This window comes from Salvelinus alpinus, chromosome 31 (genome assembly GCF_045679555.1).
Source record: "Salvelinus alpinus chromosome 31, SLU_Salpinus.1, whole genome shotgun sequence".
NCBI classification, from domain to species: Eukaryota; Metazoa; Chordata; class Actinopteri; order Salmoniformes; family Salmonidae; genus Salvelinus; species Salvelinus alpinus.
Genome location: NC_092116.1, coordinates 7,014,165 through 7,036,688, shown reverse-complemented (window position 1 = coordinate 7,036,688; position 22,524 = coordinate 7,014,165). Strand labels below are relative to the sequence as shown.

Here is a 22,524-nt window from a genome sequence, read left to right as displayed (position 1 = left end):
TGCGATTTCTTTCCTGCCCAAGGGTGAGCTTTGGAAGGGCAAAGCCAGCTCAGCGGCACCCCTCTGTGGGGAAGAAGGTCGCGGGTGGCAGAGGAGCATCGCTCATCCTTTTAATTAAACAGCGGGTCACAAGCTGCACCTTTCGGTGTGGGCGCTTGTCGTGGCGGGGCTCCCCTGGCTAGAAACACACATGAACAGAGATCTGGGGATTGTGGGATTGTAGAGGAGAACGGGGGGAGGATAATCCCCCTGAAGTCTATGAGACGATGACGACGCTAAGAGATAACCGCCACCGCTGCATGCTAATTTACAAACAGAGCCCAGAGCCCAGAGCTCCAAACAGTCAACACAATTGCACCCGCCCAACCAACGTCCTATTCCTACTGTACTAAATACACAGTTATGTAACGCATCCCAGATCCCAGAAACCAGACAGAGCCAAAAGAGACTTCACCATCTCAGAGTGGGCGGAATGGAAGGTCAGATATAGGACTTCATTAGACATGATCTAACTGGCTCTGGGGAAATTGGACAGTGGGATTCTCATTTTAGCCAGAGCCTCATTCCCGTCAGAGACAAAAGACAAGGAGGTGGCTGACAACGGTGATAAGGTTATTAGGGAGCGTCTAGCTCCTGTCTGGCTGCTACGCAGGATAGAGGTCTGAATCCCTGCTCATTAGCGACACATTTATTTATGTATACAGGACAAGTTAATTGGGAGTTCATCAATCATTCGACGAGGGCTTCCTGCCGTTGCTGGTGGGGGTAAAGCGCAATTATTACAGTGATGTATGAGTCTCAACGTCCTTTTTACCTCTGTCCCTCGCCATGTTTCCATGGAGACCCCCTCGCCTCCTATCCCCTCGCCACCTGGGCCAAATTTGGAACAGCAGCAGAGATATTTGTTTGAATTCTGGATTATTAGGCTCTATTTTGCACTTTTAGTGCTGCGTTTCAAGTACAGTTGAGGGTAAATATGAGTACAGGCCCATTTCCATAAGTAGTTGAAAGATGGTGGTCCCAGCTACTGTAGGGTTAGGGTGCCCTTTGCACTCCTAAAATGCAGGTTAATATACTGTGCATCAATATGTGTACAACTAGCCATTCAAATAAATCAGTATCTCTTCAAAATCACTTCAAAACAGATTCCCGAAGGCTAACAGAAACTGTGTTTTTTTGTAACACGCATCAACGGGTTCTGCTGCCTGCATGCTGCGTGGCTGCTATACCGCTAACTCCAGGTTGTGGCAGCATGGTAAAAGGGGTCCGCCTCCCCGATGCGCATGGGCCGTGGCTGTTAACTCCAGGGCTCCTCAGGGACCCAAGTCCTGCCGTATGTTAAAAGTGATGACGAGACCGAATTGAGTGTTAAAATGAATAAAATGAGTGTTACAAAATGAATTGTCTGTCCAAATACTTAGGAAGAGGATACCATTTAATGGAGTCTGTGGAGGAAGAAACTACATGGGAAAAGTGGTAAGCAAGATAGGTCCAAAAAGCAATTTTTCACAAAATCAAATGAATTTATGGTGTTATAAGTTTCTTGATGCTTGGATCTAAACCAAAGTAGATCATTTGATTTTTGATTTGATTTTTTACATCAGTAGGGGTCTCTATAAGCTACAATATGAGGTCCTATACCTAAATGTTTGCCTTGGGGTATGTTGAGCCTATGGCCACCATACCCCATACAAATGGTGATTACATTTAGTCAGTTTTATGCATAATATGCATTGTATTTTTACAATGTTCCATGCATATGAACTCAAGATTGGAACAATGAAAATGCACTGAGCAGACATCATCATGCCCTGTGTATACAGACGTAAAACAAGCAGGGGTCTAGTCCCCCTTGAGGTTCTTGAGAGAGCAGCCAAGGACGTGAGAGAAGAGAAGAAGTCCAGTCGAGCAGCAGCAAGCAATGATTATTTTTATTTTATTGAATGACACTGAAGAGGTTGACTGGTTACCCAAACTCTTGCTCCGGCCAAACGCTACGCCACGCCCATGGACGTTAGTTTCTTCTCTGAAGTGAGTCTGAACCTGAGTACCTCCCCGATGATTTCGAGAATTGAAAAACATTCTAGACCTTCTGATTGGCCCCAGAAACTGATGTGCTGGGCCAAAGCGGCATTTATTAAATTTGTCATCGGCTGATAATCTGATTGGTTAGAGATGATCCAATCGCTGATGACTTTTCTTTGTACGACACCCCTCATTTTGAAGTCACCAGAAATAACTTCAATGATGGCAGTCTCAGACTGAGGTATGTAGCGATAGATGATAGAGCAGCGGAATAATTCAGTTTGAGTCGTCAGGCAACTGAAGTGATATTGAACAGAGATCTAGAGTATATCTGAATGTAGGCATACATTTAAGATATACAATATACCACACCCCATTCAATGAATTCAACTTTGACCTATCAGCACCATCGCCCACTGTCACAGGACACCACAACCCACTTACTCTACCCCATCCCTGATCTCAACTTACCCCATATCCTTTGGACAAGCTATGTTTTCAAAACTGTTATGTTTAGATGAATTCTGATTATTCCCAGTGATACACGACATCCTGAAGAATATGTATGCACTATATCTTTGATAGAAAGAACACTATATTTCCCTTGACGTAGTGATGCGGAATGTTAAAAAAAATGGCTCAATTTATCCCACTCTCCCTTTTTGTATATCCTCCAAATATTTTTCACACAAAAACTTTTTTCAACCCAGATAGAGTATTTCCTTTGAATAATAAATGGTAAATATAGCTCATCTCCTGCCAATTTGCATTTGACCATGAATCTATAAACATAATGCTAATGACATCTATGGAAATTGCACAATAATCCCCCAGACACTTCCTTTCCCCCTTGCATTAAGTGCACAGGCACTTAATGCAAGGCCATAATCTGTTTCACTTCAGCAGACAACAAATAGGATTTTATATTTTGCAATTACAGCAACACCCTTTGATTATCGAGCAAACAAACCTTGAAATGTGACACAACCGGCCTGACTGTCTATGGATCCTGCATCTTAAACAGATACTATATTCCACATTATCATTGATTAAGGAAACAAATGGCAGATTTAATGATGATTTAATGATCACGATCATCTTCTGATAAGTGTGGGGGGGGGGGGTCAATATACGCATTACAATATCTAGCAGACTCTCCCTCCACTATAGCTAAGGGCCTATACATATTACACTTCATTCTTTCTCTAGGTCAGTTATGGGAAATGGAGGGAAGGTATTAATATCAGGGCGGCCATTTTGCCATAGCTCATTTAACCTCTAATAACCCTGCGTAGTGAGACTGTGGACTCCAAAGAGCTGGCGCTGCCGATGGGGGTGATACTGGAGAAAGGCCAGGGTCATCATCAATTATAAAAACAACGGCCCGTACAGGTGACACGCAGCCCCTTTTAATTAGAACCTCCGATACTCGAAACGCCGGAAAATCATTGCTTACCAGGAAGGGCAATGAACGTGCGTGCACACTAGAAACAGAATGCATTACATGTAAGAGTATTATATGGTTTTATGATTCTAAGTATCAAAATGTGTTTCCTTCTTCGTTCCATTCCTTCTCTCCGACTTGAAAGCCATGTCTTTGTGTCAGCCCACATTCTCTCTGGTATCTTCTGACAACTACATCAAAGCTTGGCGGCTTCCAGACCTGGAGCTCAAGTAAGATGTACTGACAGGAAGGAAGAGGGAAATAATGGCACAGTTCTAAGGTACCAATGGGACTGTTGATGATGGCAGCAGATCCAACCCATCCCCTTTTTCTCCATTCTCCCGCTCAATAAACTTTCTGAAACGTGAACTTTTGTTATAGGCTGATTTGTTTTTCTGTTCGACACACATTCTTGATCATTAACTGACTGGAGAAAAATATAGCACAACACAAAATCAATCAATGTTATCTCTTCTTCAGGAAATGTTAACCTTTTTACTGCGTTTTCCATCTGTTGAAATATGAACACATGAACTTCTGGGAAGATACAAGTGTGTTGACACATTTCCTTCTGTGTTTCTGTTAAACTCCCTTCACTACCCAATAGTAAATAAAGGTTAAATTTAAAAAAAGAAATAAAACAAAATCCGGAAGCAGTTCATTGACATGGCTTATTTTCACAGCCGAGCTAACAGAAATTGCCTTGGTTAGGAAAGCCATTACATGCCTTAAACCAACTAAAAGAGAGAAAGAGAGACCTTTACATTTTCACCAGCGTGTTAGATAAAAGGAACAAATACACAACTGCCCTGGCGCTAAGGAATAATGACCCAATTTACATTGCTCAAACCAAAGAACAGCTCTGAAATAAATTAACACAGACACAATGAATATATTTTTAATGTGCTCTCTCTCTCTCTCTCTCTCTCTCTCTCTCTCTCTCTCTCTCTCTCTCTCTCTCTCTCTCTCTCTCTCTCTCTCTCTCTCTCTCTCTCTCTCTCTCTCTCTCTCTCTCTCTCTCTCTCTCTCTCTCTCTCTCTCTCTCTCTCTCTCTCTCTCTCTCTCTCTCTCTCATATGTATCCCTCCCTTGCTCTGTCGCTCTCTTCCTCTATCTCCGTCTCTACCCCATCTCTTTTTCCTCAATCCATTTCAAAAGGACAAATGTTTCCTGCAGTCACAGTGGCATCACATTGGTATTCCGCTCTCAATTTAGCCAAGAGCCAGGCTGTATCTGCTCTCAGCAACCACACACAAGCAATCTAACACAGAGCAGAGAGAGAGAAAGGTAGAAATGAAAGGGATGGAGAAATAGAAAAACTGATAGAGGTTAAGGGGGAAGAGAGGGAGCGGGGACTGTCGGACCAGTGCCCAGACCAGACCAGCAGTGGTTGCATTTGGAATTCTCGAGGTCTTGGCAAAGACAGAGCCCTCCTCTAGCAAGAGATGAAAAAGTGTGTCTTTGTGTGTGTGTGTGTGTGTGCTTATGAGGTTGGTCAATTACACACACACACACACACACTAACAGTTCATCAAACACATTGTGATCTGACAGTGAAAACCTGCACATTTTGATGACTTCGATGTGCTGGACTTTAATATTAATGACAGCCTAAATGCTGACTTTCAAATATCCTACTTCAGATCTCCAAAAATGATGCAGTTGCCACATCCGCATTACTTGAAACATCCAATGCATCACCTCTGGTGAAGCTCAGCTCTGATAAACGTATACCCCCCCCAAAAAATCGGGTTAACACATGCACACTGACTGACTACAGTTTACCTGATCTCCCAAATGACAGGGCATTTCATCATATTGTACATTGGAGGAGTTCTGTGCCCCATTGATTATAGATGATCACCAGAAGCAGTTAGTTTTCTGAATATAATAATACTGTCAAGAACAGCGGGGAAATGCAGGCTTGTTTTGTGTTAGTAGTGAAATAACTACACATATATGTGTATAAACACTTCTGTTTGGAAATGCAAACGAACAAGGAAAGTTGTACAAATGCCAACGACACAGACGGATGCATACAGAATGAGAAACAGAGCGAGAAAGAAAGAGGCGGAGATACAGACAGGGTGAAGGGAGAGGTAGATAAGTGGTGCAAGAGAGCGCAAGGGAGCGGCGGACAGAGGGAGAGAGATAGTGAGAAAGAGAGCGAGATAGGGGAATGGGGGGGGGGGGGTCTGGAAATGCTGACAGCGGGTAAAGGTGAGGAAAAGATAAGTGGTGGGAGTGAGAGAATGAGTGAGAGAGAAAGGCGGAAGGGGTGGGGGTGAGAGATATGGAGAGCAGAGATAGCTTGAAGAGAGAGAAGAGATATCAGGTGGGTAGAGGAATCGCTGCAGGATGAACAGAGAGAGAGAGAAATAACAGAGAGAAGAGAAACAGAGGAGAGGGAAAGCACAGATGAATCAGGCGATGAGATGTGTCAGAGATAGGAGCGGCAGAGATTTACAGTCAACAGAGTTTGACATAAGCTGACAGGAGAGGAACAGATTCCAAAAGCAAATGGCGGTGAGTGTAGAGAGCAACAGAGGGGGAGAAATTACATTTGGGGGATGGAGGAGAGAGAGAAGCGATGGAGAGATTGGGTAAGCGAGAGAGGGAAAAAGGGGGCTAAGTGTAAACATTTACCTTTGCTGCTTACATCCCGCCATGTTAATATGCATAGCTTTACTAATCGCAAATATAGGCCATACATTACAACACCAACATCCAAAACATTTCTAATCTTGTGGCCTACAGTGGTCTCACAGTCTAACCGCTGCCTCTGGAACACATAGACCGCTGCAGCATGGGTTCAAATCTGGCCCACTGCTATTTCAGCAAAAACTCTACTTCCCACTCTCTCTCCTCCATCAAATAAAGCATAAATTGCCCCAAAAATATACCTTACATTTTTTTTTTCAGTAAAATTTCTAAATCAAATGCTACAAACAACCCTGTCTCCTTTATCAGTTAAAAGATGGGAACGTTGACAGAGAAATAGCTGCAACAGCCTGTATCGTGCACCTGCACCATGTTTCCCCGACCTCCTTCTCCAGAGAACAAAAGGATGAGAACCTCCATTCCATCTGTTTCTGTTCATTTATCACACTCATCTCTGTCTGTGCCAAGAGAAGATTGGCCTATATTCCACAATACATTCTCCCACAATATAGACATCACACACAGGCCTGCTCTCAAAGTGTGAGTCACTAGCTTCCACTCTTAGAAAAAAAGGTGCTACAGTGTATAGAACCTAAAAGGGTTCTTCGGCTGTGCCCATAGGTCGCTCCTACCAGGTGACGTGGAGAGGATCTGTGTCTGCACCACGTACTCTCACTATTGGTGTCCCCCAGGGCTCGGTTCTAGGCCCTATCCTCTTCTCTCTGTACACCAAGTCACTCGGCTCCGTCATATCCTCACATGGTCTCTCCTATAATTGCTATGCAGATGACACTCAACTACTTTTCTCTTTCCCCCCTTCTGACACCCAGGTGGCTACACGCATCTCTGCGTGCCTGGCAGATATCTCAACGTGAATAGCGGCCCACCACCTCAAGCTCAACAAGACGGCTCTGCTCTTCCTCCCGGGGAAGGCCTGCCCGCTCAAAGACCTCTCCATCACGGTTGACAACTCCACAGTGTCGCCCTCCCAGAGCGCAAAGAACCTTGTCGTGACCCTGGACAACACCCTGTCGTTCTCTGCAAACGTCAAAGCAGTGACTCACTCCTGCAGGTTCATGCTCTACAACATCTGACTATGACAACAACTTAGACAGCAAGCGGCACAGGTCCTAATGCAGGTACTTGTCCTCTCCCTTCTGGACTACTGCAACACACTGCTAGCTGGGCTCCGCGCTTGTGCCATCAAACCCCTGCAACTTATCCAGAACACTGCAGCCCACCTGGTTCTCAACCTTTCATAGTTTTCTCATGTCACCCCGCTGCTCCACTCACTCCACTGGCTTACAGTCGAAGCGTGCATCCACTACAAGCATTCATGCTCAAATCCTACACCCCAACCCGAGAACTCTGTTCTGCTACCTCAGGTCTCTTGGCCAATGTTCCATCAAAGCTGTGTAAGGGTGCACATCTCCCCTGGGACTGCCGCGCATAATAAATATCAGCGTGGGCAGAAAAGCACGAGATTAGAAAGTTGAGTGAAGTTCAGAGTTTTCCCTGTTAGTTAACGCTATCAATGTTTCCCTTTACTGTGGGAATTGTGATTGAATCAACCCGCAATATTTAATGCAACATACCAAAACAAACTCTGCAAGTCTTAGTAGGCAAAACTAACTATGCAAGTGGTTTTGTTGTAGGCAGAACACATTGGATGAGGATTATATTGCATTGACTTGCATGACTCAGGCCTGGACTCTACACAGACCGGTGCGCCATAACCAATCAGAGCTGCAGCAGGCCTATATGCAAATACACCATCGCCATATATGGATCTGTGCAATTCACTTTGAACTGGACTGTGTTTACGGCATGAGCGGTCGTAAGTAGATGCGCGTGTTTCTTAAATGTTATAAATTTTTATTTCACCTTTATTTAACCAGGTAAGCTAGTTGAGAACAAGTTCTCATTTACAACTGCGACCTGGCCAAGATAAAGCAAAGCAGTGCGACACAAACAACACAGAGTTACACATGGAATAAACAAGCGTACAGTCTATAACACAATAGAAAAAAGAAAGTCTATATACAGTGTGTGCAAAAGGCTTGAGGAGGTAGGCAATAAATTGACCATAGTAGCGAAGTAATTACAATTTAGCAGATTAACACTGGAGTGTTAAATGAGCAGATGATGTGCAAGTAGAGATACTGGTGTGCAAATGAGCAGAAAAGTAAATAAAAACAATATGGGGATGAGGTAGGTAGATTGGGTGGTGTCACGTTCTGACCTTAGTTCTTTTGTTATTTCTTTGTTTTAGTATGGTCAGGGCGTGAGTTGGGTGGGTTATCTATGTTCGTTTTACTATGTTGTTTTTTTTGTTTGGCCTGGTATGATTCTCAATCAGAGGCAGGTGTCGTTAGTTGTCTCTGATTGAGAATCATACTTAGGTAGCCTTTTTCCACCTGTGTTTTGTGGGTGTTTATTTTCTGTGTCTGTGTGTTCCAACACGGAACTGTTTCGGTTGGTTATTTCACGTGTCGTTTATTGTTTTGTTTCAGTGTTCGATTGTTTTAATAAAGAGCATGAACACGTACCACGCTGCGCATTGGTCCTCCGATCCTTACTACTCCTCCTCGTCTGAGGAGGAGGAAGACAGCCGTTACAGGTGGGCTATTTACAGATGGGCTATGTACAGCTGCAGCGATCGGTTAGCTGCTCAGATAGCTGATGATTAAAGTTAGTGAGGGAAATATGAGTCTCCAGCTTCAGCGATTTTTGCAATTCGTTCCAGTCACTGGCAGCAGAGAACTGGAAGGAAAGGCGGCCAAAGTAGGTGTTGGCTTTGGGGATGACCAGTGAGATATACAGTGGGGAGAACAAGTATTTGATACACCGCCGATTTTGCAGGTTTTCCTACTTACAAAGCATGTAGAGGTCTGTCATTTTTATCATAGGTACACTTCAACTGTGAGAGACAGAATCTAAAACAAAAATCCAGAAAATCACATTGTATAATTTTTAAGTATTTAATTTGCATTTTATTGCATGACATAAGTATTTGATACATCAGAAAAGCAGAACTTAATATTTGGTACAGAAACCTTTGTTTGCAATTACAGAGTTCATACGTTTCCTGTAGTTCTTGACCAGGTTTGCACACACTGCAGCAGGGATTTTGGCCCACTCCTCCATACAGACCTTCTCCAGATCCTTCAGGTTTCGGGGCTGTCGCTGGGCAATACGGACTTTCAGCTCCCTCCAAAGATTTTCTATTGGGTTCAGGTCTGGAGACTGTCTAGGCCACTCCAGGACCTTGAAATGCTTCTTACGGAGCCACTCCTTAGTTGCCCTGGCTGTGTGTTTCGGGTCGTTGTCATGCTGGAAGACCCAGCCACGACCCATCTTCAATGCTCTTACTGAGGGAAGGAGGTTGTTGGCCAAGATCTCGCGATACATGGCCAAATCCATCCTTCCCTCAATACAGTGCAGTCGTCCTGTCTCCTTTGCAGAAAAGCATCCCCAAAGAATGATGTTTCCACCTCCATGCTTCACGGTTGGGATGGTGTTCTTGGGGTTGTACTCATCCTTCTTCTTCCTCCAAACACGGCGAGTGGAGTTTAGACCAAAAAGCTATATTTTTGTCTCATCAGACCACATGACCTTCTCCCATTCCTCCTCTGGATCATCCAGATGGTCATTGGCAAACTTCAGACGGGCCTGGACATGCACTGGCTTGAGCAGGGGGACCTTGCGTGCACTGCAGGATTTTAATCCATGACGGCGTGGTGTGTTACTAATGGTTTTCTTTGAGATTGTGGTCCCAGCTCTCTTCAGGTCATTGACCAGGTCCTGCCGTGTAGTTCTGGGCTGATCCCTCACCTTCTTCATGATCATTGATGCCCCACGAGGTGAGATCTTGCATGGAGCCCCAGACCGAGGGTGATTGACCGTCATCTTGAACGTCTTCCATTTTCTAATAATTGCGCCAACAGTTGTTGCCTTCTCACCAAGCTGTTTTTCTATTGTCCTGTAGCCCATCCCAGCCTTGTGCAGGTCTACAATTTTATCCCTGATGTCCTTACACAGCTCTCTGGTCTTGGCCATTGTGGAGAGGTTGGAGTCTGTTTGATTGAGTGTGTGGACAGGTGTCTTTTATACAGGTAACGAGTTCAAACAGGTGGAGTTAATACAGGTAATGAGTGGAGAACAGGAAGGCTTCTCAAAGAAAAACTAACAGGTCTGTGAGAGCCGGAATTCTTACTGGTTGGTAGGTGATCAAATACTTATGTCATGCAATAAAATGCAAATTAATTACTTAAAAATCATACAATGTGATTTTCTGGATTTTTGTTTTAGATTCCATCTCTCACAGTTGAAGTGTACATATGATAAAAAGTACAGACCTCTACATGCTTTGTAAGTAGGAAAACCTGCAAAATTGACAGTGTATCAAATACTTGTTCTCCCCACTGTACCTGCTGGAGCGCGTGCTACGGGTAGGTGTTGTTATCGTGACCAGTGATCTGAGATAAGGCGAGCTTTACCTAACATAGACGTATAGATGACCGGGAGCCAGTGGGTCTGGCGACGAATATGTAGCGAGGGCCAGCAGACTAGAGCATACAGGTAGGTCACAGTGGTGGGTGGTATAAGGGGCTTTGGTAACAAAACGGATGGCACTGTGATAGACTGCATCCAGTTTGCTGAGTAGAGTATTTGAAGCTATTTTGTAAATGACATCGCCGAAGTCGAGGATTCGGTAGGATAGTCAGTTTTACTAGGTTAAGTTTGGCGGCGTGAGTGAAGGAGGCTTTGTTACGAAATAGAAAGCCGATTCTAGATTTGATTTTGGATTGGAGATGTTTAATATGAGTCTGGAAGGAGAGTTTACAGTCTAGCCAGACACCTAGGTATTTGTAGTTGTCCACATATTCTAGGTCAAAACCGTCCAGGGTAGTGATGCTAGTCGGGCGGGTGGGTGCGGGCAGCGAACGGTTGAAAAGCATGCATTTGGTTTTACTTGCATTTAAGAGCAGTTGGAGGCCGTGGAAAGAGTGTTGTATGGCAACGAAGCTCGTTTGGAGATTAGTTAACACTGTGTCCAAAGCGCCAGATGTATACAGAATGGTGTCGTCTGCGTAGAGGTGGATCAGGGAATCGCCCGCAGTAAGAGTAACATCATTGATATATACAGAGAAAAGAGTCGGAACCCTGTGGTACCCCCATAGAGACTGCCAGAGGTCCAGACAACAGGCCCTCCGATTTGACACACTGGACTCTATCTGAGAAGTAGTTGGTGAACTAGGCGAGGCAGTCATTTAAGAAACCAAGGCTATTGAGTCTGCCGATAAGAATACGGTGATTGACAGAGTCGAAAGCCTTGGCCAGGTCGATGAAGACGGCTGCACAGTACTCTCTTTTATCGATGGAGGTTATGATATCGTTTAGTACCTTGAGCGTGGCTGAGGTGCACCCGTGACCAGCTCGGAAACCAGATTGCACAGTGGAGAAGGTACGGTGGGATTCGAAATAGTCAGTGATCTGTTTATGAACTTGTTTTGAGATCAAAGCGAGAGCTACATGTAGCGACATGTGCACATTTGTACATATCCTTTGCTAGTTAGTTATTAGCCCAGTTATAGATCATTTGTAGTCAGCAATAAGGGAGTGATTGTTTCCTAGAAGAGCACAAAACGTTTGCATTTCTAGACATCTTTGGAAAGCAAGTCAGATAAAGAGAGTTTTTTTTGTCTTAAAGGGGCAGTGTTGTATTTTGAGAGAGGCTTGAATAACCAGTAGCCAATAGGCAGAGGGTATCATAATTTGTCTGATTCACTGTAATAATGGTATGGGAATAATGCTGCATCAAACAACATTTTCAGTCACCTCCTTGTCTGAAGGACAAGTCGATAAACAGGTTAATGTCAACCCCTGCATGTTTTTTTCAAAAGTCATGAAATGTAGGCCTACATTGAACACCACACATTGGCTGCTACAATAGGCTGAATGATAGAACAGCTATTTCCATGTTAAAATGTTATGGGATGCATTTTCTCCATTGTTTTTGATGGTAGTAGTCACAGTAGCCTACTTGACCACTGTTAAAACTAACTTAAAGCGGGTACAGCCTCAGTGTTGTCAGTAAACGCGCGCTGGAAGTTGCACAGAACTTGCGCTCAGCAAACCTGATATTTGCTCAGTGATGAAAACAATTTGAGGGAACATTGGTCTTTGCCTTCCCACCCCTAAGGGAGGGCAGCTCACGCTCAGCCCAGTCCAAGCTCTTCTCTCTCCTGGCACCCCAATGGTGGAATCTGCTTCCCCCTGAAGCTAGGACAGCAGAGTCCCTGCCCATCTTCTGAAAACATCTGAAATCCTACCTCTTCAAACAGTATCTTAAAAAAATCCTCCTCACCTCGACCCCCACCCCCCAATTACATTTTTATAAAACCAAACCAGCACCTGCATTGACCCCCCCACCCATCTCTGACTCTACTGATAGCTACTTTATTGAGGAAAAAATACGTTCTATGCCTGTGTTATGTGGTTGTCCCACCTAGCTGTATAAGAGCGTCTGCTAAATGACTCAAATGTAAACCCTTTGAAGAACCCTTTTTGGTTCCAGGTAGAAACTTTTTTTGGATTCCATCTAGAACCCTTTCCACGGAGGGTTCTACCTGAAACCCAAAAGGGTTTTCCTATGGAGAAAGCCCCAAAAAACTGTGGAACCCCTTTTTCTAAGAGTGTAGTATGGGATCCTTCCAAAGGTCAAAGGTAATACTACATTAGAATAATACATACACATTATCACTGGGGGCTTACTTGCTTTGCACTGCTTTGAAGAAGATGATGACAGTACAGTATGTTAGCAAGCCTTTCTCTTACCTATTTTATGCTAAGGGGGTTTTCCTAGTACTGAGCCAAACCAAACCAACATGGACTGAGATGTCCTGGTTATGCATTCACCACAGTTGCTAGACCCATGCTAAAAAGGAGCATTCGGGAAAAAAAAGGTATTAGCTAGTCAGCCAGGTCATGGTCTCACCTTCCTTGCAGTACTTTCCCTTGTAGCGTGTGTGTGTGCAGTCGCAGTGCACCTCGCCATACTGGATGGAGCAGAAGCCGCCGTTGAAGCAGGGGTTCTGCTTGGTGCACAGATACTCCAGGTCACTCTGGATGCCCTGGCTGTTGAGCAGGGTAGGGGGCATCTCGCCCACCTTCAGGTTGGAGATCAGGCCCAGGAATGGGGGCTCGTACTTCACCGTGCTGGACGTAAGGGCTGAGAGGCGCACGTCAGGCGGGATGCCGCCCACAAACAGGTCGCTGACCACCGCCATCTCCTTCCGCTTGGACTTGACCTCCGCCACCTTGGTCTCGCCGTCCACCATGAGCAGGGTCTCGCGGAAGTTGCGTGTGAGGAGCACCATGTGCCAGCGGTCGTCGTTGACCCGGGTTTCCATGTGTAAGGTGGCGGGTTCAGCGCAGTGGATGGCGAAGCGCAGCTGGAGGCGCCCGCCGGCGATCAGCAGCTCCATGAAGTCGCAGTTGCCGCCGTCGTCCAGGTAGAGCACCAGGGCCTTGCTGATATTGGTCTTCAGACTGAAGCTCAGCTCGCCCACCGAGCCCGCCTCCCAACGCCCGTAGCGGGCCCACTGGCCGGGGGCCCCGCCAAACTCCAGCGCCCGGGTCGTCACCAGCAGACTGAGGAACGCCAGGGGCCATGCGGAAAACCTCAACCCCCTCGTCATGGTTGTGATCCCAATCCTAAATCCCTATCGTCTTCCTATTGGTTCAAATCCTCCACACAGGGACGTAGCTCGGCCTAGCGTAGTTGCAGCTGTCGTTGTGGTTTTTGTTTGTTTTTTAAGTGTAAATAATGGTTGTTATGTCTGGTACTCGCTACGGAGAGTCCTCTAGGCTGGGGAAAGTGTGGGAGAAGCAAAACCCTCACAGGACCCAATTCCAGATTCCTACCCTGCCGATTCAGCAGTTCTCTCTGGATTTGCTCTATTTCTCTGCTGTTTTATCCTGTCTCTCTTCTCCGTCTCTCCATTGGTTGGTGCCTCTGGGACTCACAGGGAAAAACGAGGACGGTGGACTGGCAGGGGGAATTCCGATAATTTTAACACAACGTTCCGTCCCTCAACTAAACTCCGTATTCCAAATAGAAATCCCAGTCCTTGGAATCCAGATATAGCTTTTTAGGAAAACTAAGTCAATTTTGTGGCAAGAGATACTGTCTGTCTGTACGTGTTCAGAGATTTTGTTTTCGGGAAAGGGGGGAAAAGGGGAGGTAGAGAGAGCACTGAGGAGGAGCGTGTCAGAGCTGTCTGGTGTTACATGGACAGCAGGGTATGTTCATGACTCCAATGGCGTCAACCCCTTCCTCTCCTGAAGCCTCTGGTTGGTCCACCACAGCTTAGGCTGGTCTGGGTCCCCTCATTGTCCCCACAGTCATGGATCTGGAAGAACACAGACAGAGACATTTTATTAGACCACATGTAAACCTGGTGCTTTGTTTAACTGAGGTTCTTCCGTGAACCACACTCATGTGATGAGTAACCTTGCACGAGACCTGAAGATTTGCATTAGCGAATGACTAGTCTTGTGGCACACAGGAGACCCTGGTTCCAATACAGTCTGACACACATGCATATCGGTTTATTATTATAATAGTAGTAGTAGTAGTAGTAGCATACGTATACTGAACACAATATAAACCCAACATGTAAAGTGTTGGTCCCATGTTTCATAAGCTGAAATAAAAGATCCCACAAAAAGCTTATTTCTCTAAAATGTTGTGCACAATCTTGTTTACAGCCCTGTTCGTTATCCCTTGCCAATATAATCCATCCACCTGAAAGGCGTGGCATATCAGTAAGCTAATTAAACAGCATGATCATTACACAGGTGCACCTTTGTCACACAACACAATGCCACAGATGTCTCAAGTTGAGGGAGCGTGCAATCGTCATGCTGACTGCAAGAATATCCACCAGAGCTGTTGCCAGAAAATTGAATATTCATTTCTCTACCATAAGTCACCTCCAACGTAATTTCAGAGAATTTGGCAGTACGTCCAACCGGCCTAACAACCGCAGACCACATGTAACCACGCATGCCCAGAACCTCCACATATGGCTTCTTCACCTGCGGGATCGTCTGAGACCAGCCTTTGCGAACAGCTGATGAAGCGGAGGAGTATTTCCTTTTTCTGGGGAAAAACTCATTATGATTGGCTGCGCCTGGCTCCCCAGTGGGTGGGCTTGGCTCCCAAGTGGGTGGGCCTATGGCCTCCCAGCCCCACCCATGGCTGTGCCCCTGCCCAGTCATGTGAAATCCATAGATCAGGGCCTAATGAATTTATTTCAGTTGACTGATTTCCTTATATGAACTGTAACTCAGTAAAATCGTTGAAATGATTGCATGTTGCGTTTATATTTTTGTTCAGTATAGTAGTAAAAGTGTATGAAAAATAAGCATTACAATCGTTCATTTGAGGATCTGCTTTGTAGAGGAAATATACAAATCACGTTTCCTCAGAGACATCGACTACTCGAATGAATGTCCTAAACATGCAATTCCCTACTGGTGATTTCTCTGTTGGAAGTCGAGACTGGTGAAAAATGTGAATATGTCTGGTATGAAGTTCAACATTCATGTGCATGATTTACTAATAGCCTACCGGGTGTACGTCAACAGCCGCTCAAAACGCCTCGCTCCATCCTTAACTGCCAAATACAATTGCTCCCAAACACAGTGCATGAAGCGCCATAGAATAGAACGCTTACTCTAAATACATAACCTGACTATTAAAAATCAGTGAGCAATACAGCTATCAATAAATCACCATTGCATGAATGCACGTGCTCTAGAAAACCAACCGTGTTTATGTGGGCTTTATGGTCTCCACCTAACTGCACACACACACACACACACACACACACACACACACACACACACACACACACACACACACACACACACACACACACACACACACACACACACACACACACACACACACACACACACACACACACACACACACACACACACACACACACACACACACACACTAAGTTTGCTCTTCAGCAGGGTGCTTTGGCATGGAGTCAATGGCTGCCAGGATAGCCACTCTTGACCCTTGGCCCTGGCTTAATCCGTTCCCATTATTTCTCAAGAGATATTTAATTTCCATCGCAGACAGTTCACAATTAAACCCCTCCTTGCCCCTGATCACACTCACTCAGGCCATGCTTGACTGCCTGACTTCCGAATGACAACTAATGATGACACTATCCCTGAGCTGGAGAGAGAGAGGGAGGGACAGAGGTAGAAAGAGATACTGTAGAATGACAGTGACAGAGAGAGCAAAACAGAGAGAGAGAGAGAGAGAGAGAAAGAGAGAGCGCGAGAGAGAGAGCGTATGAAAGAGAGAGAGGGAGAAACGGGCGATATTTCTTGAAGTAATGTTCACACGCACCGGCGTGTCATGCCTTGAGGAGAGAGAAGAAGAGGGAAAGAGCGAGGGAGAGAGATGGCTGATTTATTTTAGTTACGGATGGGAGCCAATGCTAGCTGCGTGTTTGCATAAGATTGTCTGCTCTCACACACTTCCCCATAAATTAAGCCCTGTATAATAACATTCATAGATCAAAGCATTATTGATATATGGACAGTTCCAGTGCAGATTATGGAGCTGTGACTTCTAATAAGAACCGATGCCAAGGGAGAGAGAAGGGGGAAGATGCATCTCTAAAAATGCACATCTATATTTAAGATAAAACGCCATTATTCAAATGGCCAAATCGGACCTTAATGAAATCACTTTACTATGACACACTGTATACTTGAACAGCTGACATTACAAACCATTGTGATTAGTTTGCTGCAATAGCAACCACAATGAAAAAAATGGTGTGTTTGTATAATTGACAGTGGGGATTATTTATTTTAATGAAGTGTTATGTATACTGTGTTTCCCAGATGGGTAACTAGAATTGGAATATTCCTTCTTTGCATTTATTCATTAAGTTGTTTTTTTACTGTCTGGGAGTCTCTGCGTGGTGTAATGTAAAGAGGGAACATCTCCAGATTGTGCTGTATTATTTTGGTAGGGGCTTTCTGTTTTGTACGGATAAAAGTGTCCTCTATTTTATGCCTTGTGTTGGGTGGTTATTAAGAGCTCTGCACAGACTGCCTGGTGATAGTCTCAAATCCCAAGGACACTGAGAGAAATAACAAGCCTCAGGAGAAACACTAAAGCCCAAAGGGTGCATGTGTGTGTGTTTGAGAGATATATAGAGAGTGGAAATATTTTTTGGGGAGACATCCTTATACCGCAGTGGGTCTGTTTTTCAATCCACGAGACTAAATGAGGCCTGATGTTTTACATTTTCTCCAAAACACTTTTCTGACTGCCAGCAGGACATCCATTTGGCTTTTCCTATTCCTCGAGAACCATGGGTTGATACTTTCTCACACGCCATGCTTTTTTGGCTCTCCGAGCCAAACCGTCTAGCCCGAAGCAAGCTGAAACAGAACAAGAGGCTACGGCAATCCACGCACGTCCCCGTACCCCTGACCCCTTTTCCTCAGCCGAACGATGCCATGGCAACTCGTGAAGCGAACTCTGACCCCATTACTTTCACATCATCGCATCGAAAGCCTCGACAGAGCTAGTGTTGCTTTCTGCCTTTTCTTTTTCGCCCGGTTCAGGGTTTGGAAGCAGACAGTGTTTCACGGGGTTCCAGCAGTGTTAAACTCCTCCAGGCTCTTTCCAAAACCCTTCAGAATCTTTTTTTATCTCAATGATATCAAAGCTGTCTCTCGCTGGGTGTTGGCAGAATAGTGTTCTGTGCTCATTGTTGTTGTTTCACTTATGGCAGTGGTTATGGTTGTCGTTTGTAAGGATACTATACCGCATGTTCCATCCAACTTGAGACACACACATACACAAGCAAACAAAAACGTATATAAAGCGAAGCCGGCTCAGAAGGGAAACCTGAGTGTGGTCACATCAGCGATAATGCACCAATTAGATTCACACTCTACTTCCATGCGGTCTATTTAAGTTCACCAGTTCTGCACATGGCTTCCTCGATGCCGGATGTTAAGCTCACGCATGCGCTGGTGACAGGCTCTCTCGCTATCTCTCCGACACACACACTGAGGCACTTGGCATCCTAGTGAGGCTGGGGCTATAAATCTCCGCTCCTGAGAGGGGTGGCGGTGTCTCTTCCATCAGGCAGTCTGGTGCTGCTGCTAATTAACCACAAATCCATGCAGACACACTCTTAATATTCAGAGAGAGAGCGAGAGCGAGTAGAATAGTAGTAGGGGGAGAAAGAAAGGGGTAGATATAGCAACAGAGAGGGAGGAAGCAAGAGGAGGGAGAGCAGAATAGAGGGGGAAGAAAGAGACAGACAGTCAGACCCGAAATAGCTGGATTTCAAAACAGTAGGAGGGAGAGGAGTGAAAGAAACGGTGGATGCCAAAATCAAACAGACGGTCTCCATTTCAGGGCCAAGATCGAAAAGCAAACAGTGTATGGCACAGTGCCTCAGTCAGTGCTATTAGGCAGTGCTACTCAAGGCATGAGTTAGTATAGAGTAGGGGTGTAAACGTTTAAACGTTATTACGTTATTAAAACACATTAAAAACAATGTGTTTTTCCCCCAACAAATTTTAAATCACAGTGCAGTTATCACAAAGCACATTATTTTCTGTGTCATAGCCTAATTAGATGATAAGCTATGAAGGCCTGGGGAAAGTTGTGTAATTTAAAAAGGTAGAAAGTAAACAGCATAGTGGGTCAATTTCCTCAACTACTAAGACTGTTTAAGCGCGAGGTTCAACTTCTCCGCAGTTTTGGAGCCCTGGCTACCACCATGTGAACAGGGTCAAGCGAACCCGTGCACATACTGTGGGTGACTGTGTGAGAGCGAAGTGTTGTATCTAGCTCATCTCAATATCCTAGTTATTCATTGATGATTGGCTCTGCTTCACTGAAGTTGCAAGACATTAAAAGCCAAGAAATTAGACCCAGTGCAAGGTTCTGACTAGGCAACTAGTCAGTCTCCTTTGTTCCAAAAATAGTGTGTCTTAGGAGGTGATTCCTAGCATGAGTCGACACCGGGAGTCGAAGTGCAAGAAGTCAAGGAATCAATTATTTTGGAGTCGACTCTTCCCCACTACGTCGTCATCGTCGTTAGCGGTTGGATGGATTTACTTTTGATACAGAAATATACTTAACGGTAGGTATCTTGTATGGGAAGTACCTTGCGTGTGTGTCTCTTATTTTGTCTGTGTCTGTGAGAGTGAACAAGAGACAACAACAAATAAAGAGAGCAATGTCTTGATGACATCCCCTTTAAGCTCATCAATACCCAGCACATACTAGCTGAATGCTTAGTTACATTTCCATTAATTCCCTGCAAGTCCCAATTATCCCGGTGCTCCCTAGTCGACTAGGGATCATCACCCCCCCCCCCCCCCCCCCCCCCACCTCCTCCCTCTCCCCCACCACAGACAAGCCCAGCCACATCACTTAGTTCTGCTGACACAAGTCACTCCAGGGTTGAGCGCACTCATAGCTCTGAGTTTCCGTGCACAATCGATGGAGAGATCTCACGCCTGGCTATGGAAGCTAGGGAATTCTTCCCAGAGAGCTTCTGTTGTATGGTAGAGGAGACCATGAGAAGGCTATTTTAAGCAGCGATCAACACTCTACTAAAATGCCAAGCCTCCCTCCAAGGACGCACACACACACACACACACACACACACACACACACACACACACACACGCATGAACAAGCATGAACTTAGATATGGTCATTTTCACATTTTGATACATCCTTAGAATTTGGGGGATTACATATAGTAAGGCATTCGGGAGAATTCTAGAGCAATATAGAGTGGGTAAGCGACTGTGCATTTGGACTGTTAATAAACGTTGCAGTAAATAAAACCTAATAAAAACATCCGTCTCATCCAGAACCGGAGTCTACGCAGACCGTGCGCCATAGCCAATCAGAGCCACAGTAGGCCCTTTAAAAACAAGCCATTTGCCACACGGGCCTGCCATCAGTCATTTTGAACTGGACTGTGTGTTTACAGGCAGGAGCAACAGCGTGACTTTAGATCATTAGAACACATTGACCAAAGGCCATAAAATACACCTGAATCGATTCCTGCAAATATGTAAATACCACGGGAGTCCTCTTACATTTGGGAACTTTACAGTCCTGTTGATCAAACAACCATGGAAAAGGCAGGCTCTCTCTCCCTTAGTTATGCACCTCAACAACAACCAGATCAGCAACTAATGCTAGCCAGAGCAAGAAAACAAAGATAAAGCCTCTCAGAATTGTTCAGCTAGTTGGCAGTCAAAATTGCACTGATAAATGATGGGGAATTGTAAAGTTGGCTAGCTTGCTAGCTTGCTACTTCCAGACAGAAATGAGAACACCTCACTCGACACTGATTCGCCCTAGCAGAGCTGATTAGGCTGTTTACATGTAATCTAGAGCGCTCGTGACTAACTATTCCTTTTTTTTGCCTAAGTTCACTGACACCGGTCATATTCAGCAGCTGTTTTTTAAATTTTATAATTGTTTTATTGAATATTATAACATACAATCTACCTGCAGTGAAGCCGCTCAACATTTCCATTAGAGACTCCCACCATTTAGAAGACTCACATCCAGAGCGACCCACAGGATTAACCAGGGTCAAGAGCCCCGCCTAAGGGCACGTCGACAGATCTCCCACCAGGTGAAATCGGGGACCGAACCAGCAACCTATCGGACACTGACCCAAGCACTCAACCACCAACCATCTAACATACCCCCACAGTTCCCCGAGATGAACAAAAGACAATAAAAGAGAAATGCCATGGAAAACAAAAAACATCAATGCAAAAACAAAAAAGACAAAAAAATCCCAAAATCAAAGCCGACTGCATGCGTTAGAGTGCATGCCCGGCTTTATTTACATGTGTGTGTGTGTGTGCGCATATAGACACACACATGTAAATGTGTGTATTTGAATGGGTGTGTGTTTGTGTGTGTATGCACCTGCGCGGCCTCAGGCAAACAGGCATTGGATGTAACAGCCTTGCCCCTCAGTGTCATTCAAACGTACTTTTTTTGTACTTTCTTTTTTACTTTTATCTTTGGCCGTCATTCTATCCCCCATCCAGCAACTCCACTCTCACTTGTCTCCAGTTACACATCCCAACCCTCAGTTTCACAGGAGGTTGGTGGCACCTTAATTGGGGATGACGGGCTCGTGGTAATGGATGGAGCGGGATGGTATCAAATACATAAAACACATGGTTTCCATGCCATTCCCTCCGCTCCAGCCATTATTATGAGCCATCCTCCCGTCAGCAGCCTCCACTGCTCAGTTTCCCTCAGCCCATCCCACCTATATCCGAAAGAGTGTTGCTAGCGGATTTCTACACGCCATACAGTGCATTCTGAAAATATTCAGACCTCTTGACTTTTTCAAAACTTTGTTACATTACAGCCTTATTCTAAAATTGATTATCATATTTTTCCCCCTCAATCTACACACAATACTCCATAATGACAAAGCAAAAACAGTTTGCAAGCAAATACATGAAAAATACAAAACTGAAATATCACATTTACATAAGTATTCAGACCCTTTACTTAGTACTTTGTTGAAACACATTTGGCAGCGATTACAGCCTCGAGTCTTCTTGGGTATGACGCTACAAGCTTGGCACACCTGTATTTGGGGAGTTTCTCCCATTATTCTCTGCAGATCCTCTCAAGCTCTGTCAGGTTGGATGGGGAGTGTTGCGGCACAGTTTTTTTCAGGTCTCTGCAGAGATGTTTGATTGGGTTTAAGTCCGGGCTCTGGCACTCAAGGACATTCAGAGACTTGTCCCGAAGCCACTCCTGCGTTGTCTTGGCTGTGTGCTTAGGGTTGTTGTGCTGTTGGAAGATGAACCTTCCAAAGTCTGAGGCCCAGAGTGCATTGGAGCATATTTTCATCAAGGATCGCTCCGTTCATCTTTGCCTCGATCCTGACCTCCCAATCCCTGCCGCTGAAAAACATCCCCTCAGGATGATGCCGCCACCACCATGCTTCACCGTATGGATGGTGCCAGGTTTCCTCCAGACATGATGCTTGGTCTGACAGTCTTTAGGTGCCTTTTGGCAAACTCCAAGCGGGCTCTCATGTGCATTTTACTGAAGAGTGGCTTCCGCCTGGCCACTCTACCATAAAGGCCTGATTGGTGGAGTTCTGCAGAGATGGTTGTCCTTCTGGAAGGTTCTCCCATCTCAACAGAGCGACTCTAGAGCTCTGTCAGAGTGACCATCGGGATCTTGGTCACTTCCCTGACTAAGGCCCTTCTCCCCCGATTGCTTAGTTTGGGTGGGCGGCCACTTCTTCCATTTAA

General features: G+C 45.1%; 1 protein-coding gene across 7 annotated transcripts in view; it reads right to left on the bottom strand.

Moving 5' to 3' along the window:
* Positions 1-22,524, bottom strand: part of LOC139561250 (neurexin-2-like) — a 1,055,901-nt gene that overhangs the window by 939,831 nt on the left and 93,546 nt on the right. For all 7 annotated transcript variants that reach the window (XM_071378226.1, XM_071378233.1, XM_071378230.1 and 4 more), the window contains exon 2: positions 13,130-14,546. In XM_071378226.1, coding sequence (XP_071234327.1) covers positions 13,130-13,832 — 703 coding nt within the window. In that variant the 5' untranslated portion in view covers positions 13,833-14,546. The remainder of the gene's footprint in view (positions 1-13,129; positions 14,547-22,524) is intronic.